Source organism: Alosa sapidissima, chromosome 15 (genome assembly GCF_018492685.1).
Source record: "Alosa sapidissima isolate fAloSap1 chromosome 15, fAloSap1.pri, whole genome shotgun sequence".
NCBI lineage: Eukaryota > Metazoa > Chordata > Actinopteri > Clupeiformes > Clupeidae > Alosa > Alosa sapidissima.
In genome coordinates, this window is record NC_055971.1 from 22,367,023 (window position 1) to 22,379,069 (window position 12,047).

General features: G+C 40.3%; 1 protein-coding gene across 1 annotated transcript in view; it reads right to left on the bottom strand.

Moving 5' to 3' along the window:
* The window catches only part of LOC121683782 (dynein heavy chain domain-containing protein 1), a 28,164-nt gene that overhangs the window by 13,416 nt on the left and 2,701 nt on the right, over positions 1-12,047 (bottom strand). Inside the window, exons 7-21 of the mRNA XM_042063598.1 lie at positions 11,373-11,624; positions 10,812-10,955; positions 10,586-10,709; positions 10,113-10,342; positions 9,567-9,810; positions 9,153-9,310; positions 8,874-8,999; positions 5,460-5,736; positions 5,225-5,352; positions 4,936-5,134; positions 4,631-4,722; positions 4,153-4,354; positions 3,872-3,997; positions 3,659-3,756; positions 110-3,365 (exon numbers count right to left, since the gene is read on the bottom strand). Of these exons, the coding sequence (XP_041919532.1) occupies positions 110-3,365; positions 3,659-3,756; positions 3,872-3,997; positions 4,153-4,354; positions 4,631-4,722; positions 4,936-5,134; positions 5,225-5,352; positions 5,460-5,736; positions 8,874-8,999; positions 9,153-9,310; positions 9,567-9,810; positions 10,113-10,342; positions 10,586-10,709; positions 10,812-10,955; positions 11,373-11,624 (5,656 nt within the window). The remainder of the gene's footprint in view (positions 1-109; positions 3,366-3,658; positions 3,757-3,871; positions 3,998-4,152; positions 4,355-4,630; positions 4,723-4,935; positions 5,135-5,224; positions 5,353-5,459; positions 5,737-8,873; positions 9,000-9,152; positions 9,311-9,566; positions 9,811-10,112; positions 10,343-10,585; positions 10,710-10,811; positions 10,956-11,372; positions 11,625-12,047) is intronic.

The following is a 12,047-nucleotide window of genomic DNA, read 5'->3' on the forward strand; positions in this document are numbered from 1 at the left end:
TCTACAAATTAAACAAATATAAGACTACTTCTATATTACTGTTATTTTCTATCAATTGGAATTCTGAAAGGGCTTTACTTAAACAAACCAAGAAAGAACAAACATTTACCTTGTTTTTCAATTTCTTTTGGTGAAGCTTTCATACCATGTCCTTTCCGCCAGTGTTCTAACTGAGCATGGAGGATTCTGATGAAAGACATAACTTCCTGCAGTCCATCTATGACACCATGACTAGATTTTCTCACTGAATTTTCATCACCCAGCAACACCGAAGTAAGGGCGTTTAGCTTGATGAATGTCAGTGTCCTAGCAAACAAGTCTGCTGCCATGCTCTTCCACATTTTGAGGGTCTTGTGCTCTAGTGTGTGCTCCCTGTAGAGGACATCCATCTCAGCCTTCCAAACAGACTTCCACAAGTCTTTCCCGGAGAAATACACTAAACAGCATTGTGTCACTGCAGATGGTGAAGCACCACTAATGTCAGTTACTTCAGCCAATACCCTCATATCTTCTCTTGAAGGCCACACTTTCTCTCCAGATGATAAAGAAAGAAAGGGTTGTGATGTTCCAAGTGTGCTTAATTTGTCCAACCAACCAGGTGTTGCCAATGGGTCACCATCTAGAACTAACCATTTCATTTTTCGTACCAGGACTCTTCTTTTTCCCACCTTGTAGAAAGGGTTGGCTGACAGGTCATGTCGCTCTGACTCTCTAAGCACTTTTGTGAAAGCCCCATCCCGCCATGTGCATTGTTTTTCTGAGCAGCCACCAAAGATTTCCTCATGTGACATTGCATTGGGGAACAAGACCACAGTGTAAACCCAATACCAACTAGTGGAGGCCGGGACCTGAAGTTCTGAGTTTGAGGTTTGTCCTTCATTGAAATTTTCCTCATCAACTTCCACTATCCTGGAAGCAAGTTTGCGGAGTGCACCTGCTAAAGCTTGATAACATGTAGTCTTACCACTACCAGCTGGACCAACCATTAGAACGGCTTGAGAGAACTTCAGGGACTGAAATAGGGTCAGGGCACTGGAAATCACCCCACTGTCAGCATGAAGACCTGTTTTTTGAAGCTCTTCAGCCAGAGCATTTTTGAGATTGAACTGGTCCCTTTCTTCATTGAAGTGATGAAGGACTGGTAAGGACCGAAAGGTTGGAAAGAGCTCCTCAAAAATTCTGCGAAATTGACAGGATTTCTGGTGGTCTGAAATGGCAGGTATTACTACTGAAAGAATTCCCTTGACAACCGCCTGTTCTTCAGCCAAAGAATTCAAAATTGCCGCAGTCTTGTTGAATCTGGAGGTCTGACCTTTTACAATGCTAAGTTCTTCCGATGGCTTGACAACTCGTTGGACATCCTCTGTGACCATGCTGTCTCTACGGAATTCTTCTACTTTAGACTTGTGTAAGTGGGAACTGGAGGTAGCTATGATACTATTGATAAGAGCAAGCCAGGATGTTTGGCTACCACTGATTATGTCAGGTAGACAGACGGAGTCTTTTGCCATGCTAAAGAGAGACATTAACCTTTGGCTAATTGCAGGGGCATCTGTGAATCCTTGGGAGGTGAGCAATACCTCCATAATGATGGTATAGTCAGGTACAGTTAAAGAGATAGGCCGAGTCGCAAATCTTAAATTCTCTGGCATCTTAACTGAGTAGCTGTTTGATGAGATGGCAACACAGCCATAACTGAGCTTTGCTAAAATGGATTTCCCTGTGAAAACCATCCGGCCCTCCATCATATCAGGTTTGTTGAAAATGTCTCCAACAGTTTCCTCAAACCTGTAATTTGACCAGTGCCCTGTGTCTTTGTTTGACTGGGTGTTGCCAAGCAATGACAAAAAGGACTGATGTATGTCTGATAATTGCTGTCCCAATGTCGACAGAGCTCCCTGAGTCAAAGAGTCAACTGATTCCAGCACAAGCCATGATCCAGTTTTCAGAGCTCCCAACAACATCTGGCCAACAACAGATGGATGCGTATTGGTGTGACATTTTAATGTCACCACATGCTGTCCTAAAGCTTGTCCTAAGTTAACCACAGTCTTTCTCTTTCCAGACATGCAAGGCCCACTGACTAACCCACACCTATAGTTGGTGAGGGCAAGTAGGATTCCCAAGACAGCTCGTTCCGTGCTAGGACTGCTTACTATCATCCAGTTCTCAGGTCCTACATATTCATAACCATAGGTGAGTTTGTTTCCCAAAATCTCAACATAGCATGACTTTGTAGCATTGCAGTGACTCTCTTGGGTGCCTAACGGTGGCTCCCTGTCATTTTGATTAGCATGTAAATCAAGGTGATATTTCATTAGCCTGTGCCACACAAAAGACGATTCAAATTCACCTTTCACTTGCATCAGCTGGGACAACTGTCTGGAGTGTTTCATGTTAAGTAAAATCAGAGCTCGTAAGGATGCCATTTTGTGACGGTACTTGTGTGTTCTTTCACAGGAGTCCATAATCCCATCCTGGATAGCCCGGCAGAGGATCTGAAGTTTGAGTGTGGACCTGCTTTTGATGCGCTCCCATTTGACCCTGCTTGTGTTCTGAAAGGTTTTCTGGACATCACTGCACCACCTGGCTTCCTCTGACACCAAAAGGCATTGTAGAGGGAACTGAGACAGCAAGTCAGTTAGAGTGGCCATGATACTAGAGTTGTTCATTTCAGTTTGTCCCTCATTTCTTGCAAAGTCTGCTGAGATTCTAAGTGAAGATGGGTAAAGTAGAGTCTCACTCATTTTTCTATGGCATTCTCCATCTTGTTCTGTTAATACAGACATCTGATGAGCAATGGCACATTTCATCATCTGCTGAACCATAGCTTGTTTCAGTTGTTGTTCCAGCAGAACAAACCAAGCAAAGGGGTTAAGATTTGGTTCCAAAGGACTGGGAAATGGCACATATTCTCTAAGAGTACCATACACACCATTTACCCAAATCTGGCTCCCTGACAGATCTATCCCACTGCTAGGATTAACAGCATTTTGTCCGGTGGGTATGTCTGTCTTGCTGTCGACTTCAAGCCAGCGTACTCCTGGGAAACACTTGCGCACCACTGGCAGCAGAGTCATGGGTGTTGGATGCAGTGATAGCAGTTTGATCACCTCACCATCGCTGAGAAAGCATAGCCTGGGAAATGCCCTCCGTGGAGCATCCAGGTGATAGGTCAGTTCACTGGAAATCTTATCCATAGTCAACAGTCCATCAGTGATGAGCTCACGCAAACTGTTTCCCTGGAAGGAGTGAGCTGATTGTACATCCTTATTATCATGCACAATGTTCAGTACTTGTGGGTCATTCAGTATTATCTGAATCATCTTTCGGAATATCTTGTCCACCGGTTGGAATTTCTCCAACTGCAAGAGGAAATAAATGAATGTGTGATAAAGCCCATAATTTCTGTGAGACTAACCACATAATAATGATATACATACTTGATCTTGATTCGTCTTGATAGTCATACAACGCTAAATGTGCCACCCACATCCAGATATTTCAAAACTATGTGTGCATGATTAAAACCTATAGCTGAGATTCAATTTTTTGTGACAAGTGACAAGTCAAAAATTTTGAGAGATTAAGGGACCTGTAGGGGTCAAAATGGAAAAAAATCGAAGGACAATAATTCAATAATATTATCTCTACTTACCAGTTCAGAGCTTTGATTTTTTACTGATGTCTCACAAAACATTTTACTTAGAAAGACCCACTTTTCTTGGTACATTTCACAATAGTGAAGCAGCTCCTCTGCAAAGGTCGTACACCAAGAAAACATAAGAGAAATATAAGCCTTACATGAATAAATATATACATGGCAGGGAACAACCAATTTAATGGGATCATAGCTCTATAAGAATATTACCAAGCTCTTGTAATAGATGCACCCAATTTTCAATGTCGTGTCTGAAATCAGCCACATGAGGGGAGACCAGCATGTTTGACAGGGTCATTACACTGTCCTCTGATTCAGAAAGGAGTGTGTCCAGTCCTGAATGATTTAGACAATCAAACATCAGAGTGTTAATTATAAAGCAAGGATAAAGAAAACTGTTAACATCATTATTATAACGCTATAGTCTTTTTGTACAACTCTAGTAGCTGCTAAGAGTACTGAGTATTTTTAAATAAAAATGTTTAACCAACCAATTATGGTAAATGTGCCACTGTCACAAGACTGCTGTGTGATAACGGACTTCTTCTTTCGGGTATTCCCCATCTGTGATTTGTCTTCATCCCACACGGTGATTATGAACTTTGCAAGCTGGAAGTGAGCCCCTTCCCAGTTCCGCTGAATCTTCCGGAAAACTTGCTCCATATCTGCCTCTGCTTTAGCATCTCTGCAGATCTACAGTGACCAAAAGCTTAAATCACTGTCCTGGTAATGAGCTTGATTAAATTAGCTTGATAGCTTTAAAACATAAGTACATTGTGTAGAGATGTTACATCAATGACTGCCTTTGCATGATGATTGATTTATTAGTAAACAGGGGACTACATACTTGATATTCAAGATTACATACTTGAAAATGTCTACAGTACATGTCTATGGGTATTAAGCTACACCATGGCCAACAAAAGATGCTATATAATTAACACTAAGACATTTATAGTCTGTACTGACCTTTTTGATTGCCTTTTGATGCTCCAGTAGCTTTTTTGACATGAGATCTGCCACGGTAAGATTCCATTGAGGGGCATATAGCAGTCCCATAGCTTCAGTGGTGGATACACATATAATTAATTAGTGTGTGCTTCACCTCACTGTGTGTTCACTGTGTGCAGTGTGTAATTCACGGATTGGGATAAATGCAGAGACCAAATTTCCCTCACGGGATCAAAAGAGTATATATACTTATACTTATAACAATTATTAAAATGCCCGATTGTTTACTATACCTTGATTCAACATGCAGCATTTCAACCAACCTTTAAAAATGTTTTTCCAGTGCTTGTGCTTCAGTGTCGGACTGCTAAGTTCAGCCAACATGGGTAGCTGTTGACTAAAGTCCTCCATGATACGCAGAGCCCCTTGCAGCACAGCATCATCAGATGGGATGACTCTTGATAAAACTGACGCGTGTTGCTGCCATTCCTCTACCTTCTCCTGAGCTTTTCCCACCACAAACTGCCAAACACACAGTCCAATATAAACCATGTGGAATTGTCATTAATGTATACTTAGTGTGACAACTAAAGTGTTGTACTTCATATTCACCTTACTGAAGAGTAGTTGCATCCATTCTTGGATTTGTGATTTGCAGACTGTCATGAGCTCCCAAAGTTCCTTTCGGGTCTCAATCTTCCGCAAGGCTTCATCCACAAAGGTCAAATCCAGTGGCTCCTCTAAAAGGTTAATTGTGTAAAAAGTGTGTGATGAGTGTGAGCTGATGAGTAAAACATAACATGGACTTTCAGTATCTAAACATTCAAAAATTATAATAGTAACTTACTTCCCAGGGTTCTACTAGTTCGGCTTAGCTCCCTCAAACGTGCAGAGCTAACATTTAGCTGTCTGCACATAACCTTGAGTTTAGAGACCACCTGGGCAGCATTCTGGTTGGGATCCAGGTAGTCAGCCATGGTTACATCTGCCACCATGTCCTCTAGTTCCTGCTTAAGGGACTGGAAGCTCTTATTAAGGGTTTTTGCCATTGAGGGAAGGCACTGGCTGACTGTCTCCTCTGCCTGTTTGAGGTGGAATACAAACTGGTCCCACAAATCGAGCATCTGCACATAGGGCACACAAACCCAAATTGCGTATTATTATCTTATCACAACAATTTCAAAGCCAGAGACTTTATGAATGGGTAGGGATGGTATTAATCTGCAACGAGAGAGAGAGAGGGAGACTGTATTCATACAAACATTTTACTCTGCATATTTAAACAAACTAGAAATGTAATGCCAGAGGAATTACAATAGTGGATGGAAAGCTGCTGGCTTAATTTTGGTGGGGAGATTCCTGGAAAAAAAACACTGAATCACTTAATCTTTGAGTTCATACAAATCCTTGTACCAAAAGACCTTGTGTGTCAAGGCGTTCTTGAGATATAACACTCAAGGTGTTTTTGACCTTGACATTTGACCTCTGATCTCCAACATCAACTCACTTCATCCTTGAGTCCATACAAACACTGGTACCAAATTTGAAGCATATGCGTCAAGCCGTTCTGGAGATATAATGCGCAAAGCATGAGGTATGGCTGTGACTTTTATTTTGACACACGGGAAGCACTTAAACAGGATGTGTAGTTTTAGGGAGCACCAGATTGTATGCATTAGAAGCTGAGACAGTTTGATTCACTGGTGACACCTGTGTTCTGATTAGCCAGGGAACTACTCTGGGTAGTGATGGGCAAATGAAGCTTTGGTGAACCACTAAACCACAGCAGTGAAGCTAGCAACACTAATGAAAAACTCCAATATGGTTGCCACATGTAGATTTTTCAACATAAAAGTCCTTACCCAAACCAGTATATGTAACCAAAAATATTGGTTTGCTAAGGACTTTTATGTTGAAAAATGTATGTGTGGCGGCCATCTTTTTGCTTTTCAGCTAGTGTCGCTAGGTTCACACTGCTGTGGTTCAGTGGTTCACCAAAGCTTAATTTGCCCATCACTAACTCTGGGAGCTTAACAAGCGCAGCTGGCTTTAGGCCATTATGACATCACAGCCATTCAAGTCTATGGGGGTAAAATTAGCTTTTAAACATTTTTAATCCCCTATTTCTCAAAAAGTATAAACTTTTAAGAAAATCTGAAAAAATAACTCTCTTGTCCAACTCCAGACCTACACAACGGTTATTTCAACATGTCTGTACGTCAAGCGGTTAGAGTCGCATTCATTCTTGAAAAGGTAAAAAGAAAAGGTTATAATAATAACTAGAGAATGTAATTCCAGGGAATTACGAGTGCATGAAAACGCAAAAATGGCTGCTGAATGAAATATTGTTGAATATTTTTAAAAATATAATCCAAGTAAAAAGATGGAGGTCAGATAGAGAAAAAAGTTTGGTGGGGAGTCATAGTTGATGACAACTGACAGTTGGAATGGATGAACAGTTAAATAGTTGAGTAGTTTAAATAGTTAAATTATTTTATAGCGAATTATTGTATTGAGGACTTATTTTGAAAGTTGAAGTTGAGGACAGAGGAAACAGTTGGCGGGAGTTGTAGTTGATGACAACTGGCAGTTAAAATGGCTGAACAGTTAAATAGTTAGATAGTTTAAATTGTTAAATTATTTAATAGGGAATTATTGTAGTGAGGACTTTTATTTTGAAACAGTTGTAGGCAGAGGAAACAGTTGGTGGGAGACATAGTTGATGACGGTTGGAATAGCTAAACAGTTAAATAGTCGAGTAGTTTAAATGGTTAAATTATTTAATAGGGAATAATTGTAGTGAGGACTTTTATTTTGAAACAGTTGTGGGCAGAGTAAACAGATGGCGGGAGTCATAGTTGATGACCACTGACAGTTGGAATGGTTGAACAGTTAAATAGTTGGTTAAATTATTTAATAGGGAATTATTGTAGTGGGGACTTTTATTTTGAAAAAGTTGTGGACAGAGGAAACAGTTGAACAGGATCTGTAGTCTTAAGAGAGCCAGATTGTATGCTTAAAGCCTGAGACAGACAGTTGCTGGAGGTGGCCGGAACACTTGGCATAGGATTCTAATTGCTCTATTGTGATGTCATAATCCAATGTTAAGTCTGTGGGGAAATTTTAGTAGTTTTTAATTAATAGTTTAAAAAGTATAAAAGTTACAAAGTTGAAAAATACATAGCTGAAGTCACCTAAGTAAGACCTACGCAACGCAGTTTGAACGAAGTTTCTATGTTAAACGGTTGAAGCCGCATTAAACGCACAAAAAGCGTCAGCGGAATAATAACTAGAAAATGTAATTTCGAGGAAATTACCAGTGCATGAAAATATAAATATACTGTATATTAACATACAATGCAAAACAAACTTTTATTTGGAAACAGTTGGCAGGAGTCATAGTTGATTACAACTGACAGTTGAAATGGCAGGATCTGTAGTCTTAAGAGAGCCAGATTGTACAGTATGCTACTATGCTTAAAGCCTGAGACAGAGTAGGCCTATATAGTTTAAAAGTTAAATGTAGATGGATGTTGATAGACAGAAAGTTGAATAGATGTTGATAGGCAGATTGTTTAATGGATGTTGATGGGATAGTTTAATGGGTGGATGAGTGAATGGTTTAAAGAGGATGAATGGATGGAAAGTTGGATGGAATGTGCCTTATATCCTTATCTTTATATGTAGAATGGAGATACACAGAGAGAGTTGGCCTAGTTGAGCAGAAAGCAGTTGATACAGGTGCAATCAGCTTAACTGGCTTTTTGATGAGGCCTAGTTTAGCAGCTGGAAGAAGACTTCGGATAACAGAACAGTGCATTTTCATGCACTGTAATAAGAAGAAATCGAATAACATTAGAGTGCATTTTTCATGCACTCTAATAAGAAGAAGAAGCCAGGAGATTTCAAGATAGTGGATTCCATCCACTATAATTACACCTATAATGAGACAATTTAATTGCTAAATTGAGTTTAGGCAGCAACTGACTACTAGAAGGCATTGCTAAATCATGCTATCTCACTAGCTTTCGCATCTATGTATGTAGGCACTGAGAAAGACACAAGTGCTGCACGTGTACTTATTAACGTTCTTCCAGCATAGCTCACCAGCTGTGATTGTCTAGGAGTGTAAAAGTGATGCATGACCTTACACACAGTACATGCTGTTCTTTGTGTCTGCCATGTATCTTACAGGTTTGTGAACATTTTTGTTATTTTATGTCGTATCTGGTGTACAGCAGCCTCAACACAGCCTTCCCACCTGTTCCTCCAGTGCCACCTCCTCAGGAGTGATGCGTCTGAAGTTTCTGCTGAGGGTCTCCTGGAGGGAATGGATGTACTCTAGCTGTGGCTGTCCCTCTTCTGACATCTTCTTACAGCGTTCCACCTGCATAATAACACACAGCAAGAAGAAAAACACCACTTGAACTCCATATTATGCATCCTCTATTTGCATTAGCTTTCATTTGATTGTAATGTTTGTATGAGTGGCACAGACCGATTTTATACAAGTAAAAAGTCTATACAATAAAAGCTGTACCATGCTGGCAAAATGAGTAAAGTCATTGAAGTCAGCAGGCTGAGCTTGCAGGCCATCCACAACACTCTTGAGCTCCGAGATCAGATTCTCAGAGCGCAGCTGAATCTCCTCTGTTATCAGGGAGAGGAAATCCTCTTCAATAGAGTTCAATAATGGTCCTACAAAAACATAACTTCTCAATAAGACAACGCATGTGTAATCATGCCATTTGCATGAGAGACCTATTCAAGCAGCTTTTTCCATCCTCAGATATCATCTCCAACACTTGGACAACATAACTCTGGTCCTTGTGTCAGCTGCATTTGTCTTTGCAACCAATATGGACATTTGTTTATCTATTATTTACATATAGCAAGCATTGAACAAAAGTGTCGGCTAAAGCCCTAAGCTATATAAAATAAAAATCACACTCACCTATTTTGTTCTGGATTTGGATGCAGTTCACAGTGAAAAGCTTATTAGATGTTGTGAAAAAAGGTGGCAGGGTGCGCAACTGATCTGCCCAAAGGCGAATCTTCTGAATGCACTCCTCATATTGCACAAAGGTCCAACCCCTCATGGCATTCAGGGAGGTTGCACTCCAATGGCTAGTGAACAAATGAATGTCCACCAACCAGGAGAAACTCTTACCAAGCTTATGTACTTCTGCCTGAGCATCCTGGGAGAGGGGGACAATAATGCCAGTGACACAGACAGGATGTCATACCCATGAGTAGTGTTGGTTTTAATGCAGTTGGTTCAGTTCTCAATCTAACATATTTATTATTATTATTATTATTATTATTATTATATAATGGTAATATATACTAAACATTACTAATGGAATGAGATTTTTATATAGGCTACACTATTACACTATTACACATTTTTTATTATAATGTTGTTATAATATTGTTATTGTACAAAAAGTGTCTGTTAAAAAAACATAACCATAACCATTTTCTTATGCTGTAGTACTACCTGCATGATCTTGGCCTGTTCTCTCACTACCTCCTCCACTGTGGCACTGAGTCCCAGGTACCACTCCAGCTGTTTTTGGGAGAGGGGGAAGTAATGCCCCCGCAACCTCTGACCATGCAGCATCAGGGGAGGCTGGTGGGGCAGCACTAGACTGCTGCCCAGTACACATGTGTCACGCTTGGAGTCTGTGTTGCTCACACCTGTTAGCACACCGCCCTTAGGCTCCAGAACTGAGGATATGACAAGAAACAATTTTGTAAACCTGAAGACGTAATTGCCACAGTAAATGGACAGAGATCTTTTGAATGTTAATCATAAATACATAGGTACAGTATGTTTATAACAAACCTAATGAAAACCACTATAAAATATAACCTTAAAGTAAAAAGTACTGTAGAACAAATCGACTGACCTTAAATCAATATAATGATTAACCATGAACATTAGCAAAGTGTTGCATCACAGAATCTAACCTGAGGTCATGGTCTCCCCTGCACTGTGATTCAGACTGATGTCTGGAGTAAAGCCAGCCTTCACAGTAGTCAAGGAACTGCTGGTCGATACTCCGTCAGCCAGACGGCTACAGGAATCAAATGTCTAACATAAAGCAACAGTTAATCAGAAAAAAGACCAGCGAGTTCACAAACATAAATGTGTTCTGAGATTAAACTGTAGCTCAGTGATAACATTGGATTTCACCTGCATAATCAAGTCTGCAACTGATGACACTGCGCCATGTAAAACATCCTTAAACAGGTGAAGTGGTGGGAACATTGTCAACTTGTCCTCTGCCCCAAAGATGAGCTCTCCTTGAAACAGACTGACCTGCTCGGGTCTCTCTCTCTGGAAAATAAAACAAAGAATTTTATTTCTCAACAACCAATTTTTATCACCAAAATCACAGGTAGCTAGCCTGAGTGAACCTAGACAAATCTGTGAGCGTATTTGAATTTGCTTTGCAGTTCCATCAAGTGATCAAACAATCTTGAAGATGAAATCTGAAGATAGTATAAGACTGAGTCACTTTTAACCACTAGTGTTTCTCAGTTGAGAATATTCTTTATGGATGACCTAAAATACAGTAGAAAACACTGCTCATCAAATATGAACAATTTGTGCAACAGTGTTTGCACAGAAATTCTCAATTACTGTGTATGATATCAACCAAATCATTAGCTTAGATTCACAGACAAAATCCTGCATCAGGGGTCACACAAGCCAAAAGACTACTAACAGCAGAAAAGTGTAAAAATGTATCACCTTCAAAACTACATGGAGGAAAGACGTGACTTCACGATGAATTATGGTAACCAAACTTTGCACAATCATGCAGTCCACCAGAGAGGCCATGTTACCGAGCCGCTGCAAGATGGCCTCAGCATGGGCAAGGTCCCTCTGAAGGCCACTCTGGTGCTCCAGCAGCTGGTGCAGGGGTTGGCTGCGCTGGCTGGTCTGGCACTGCTTAATATGGAGCTGCAGCTCCTGGTGGGCCGCATAACTGTCTTCATGTACCTGAATGGCAGGGAGAAGATAGAGAATATAGTAAGAAATTACGCCATAGCAATGCTTTTTTTTAATATATATATATTTTGCAATATTCTATTCAACACACAATGTAGAATTGTTTTCCTTGGTGCAAAGGAAAACAATGGTATCAATGCAGTACAAGAAATACCACACAAATGAACACTGATGGGGGTTGACCAAACATTCAGTGCCCCAACGGCATCAAATCAGCATACTCAAGGGGTTATAAAGGGGTTTCCCAGCATAGAAAATTGAATAGCCGGTCTAATTTTGAGGACAATGAGTTAAACTGTTTCAAAACAAATTGAATTATGTTGGAAAGCTAATTATATGAAGAGAAACATTGAGGAAATGGCTTTAGCCATTAAGTGAAAGCTAGCCTCTTTGGAAATTACACCAATGACTGGG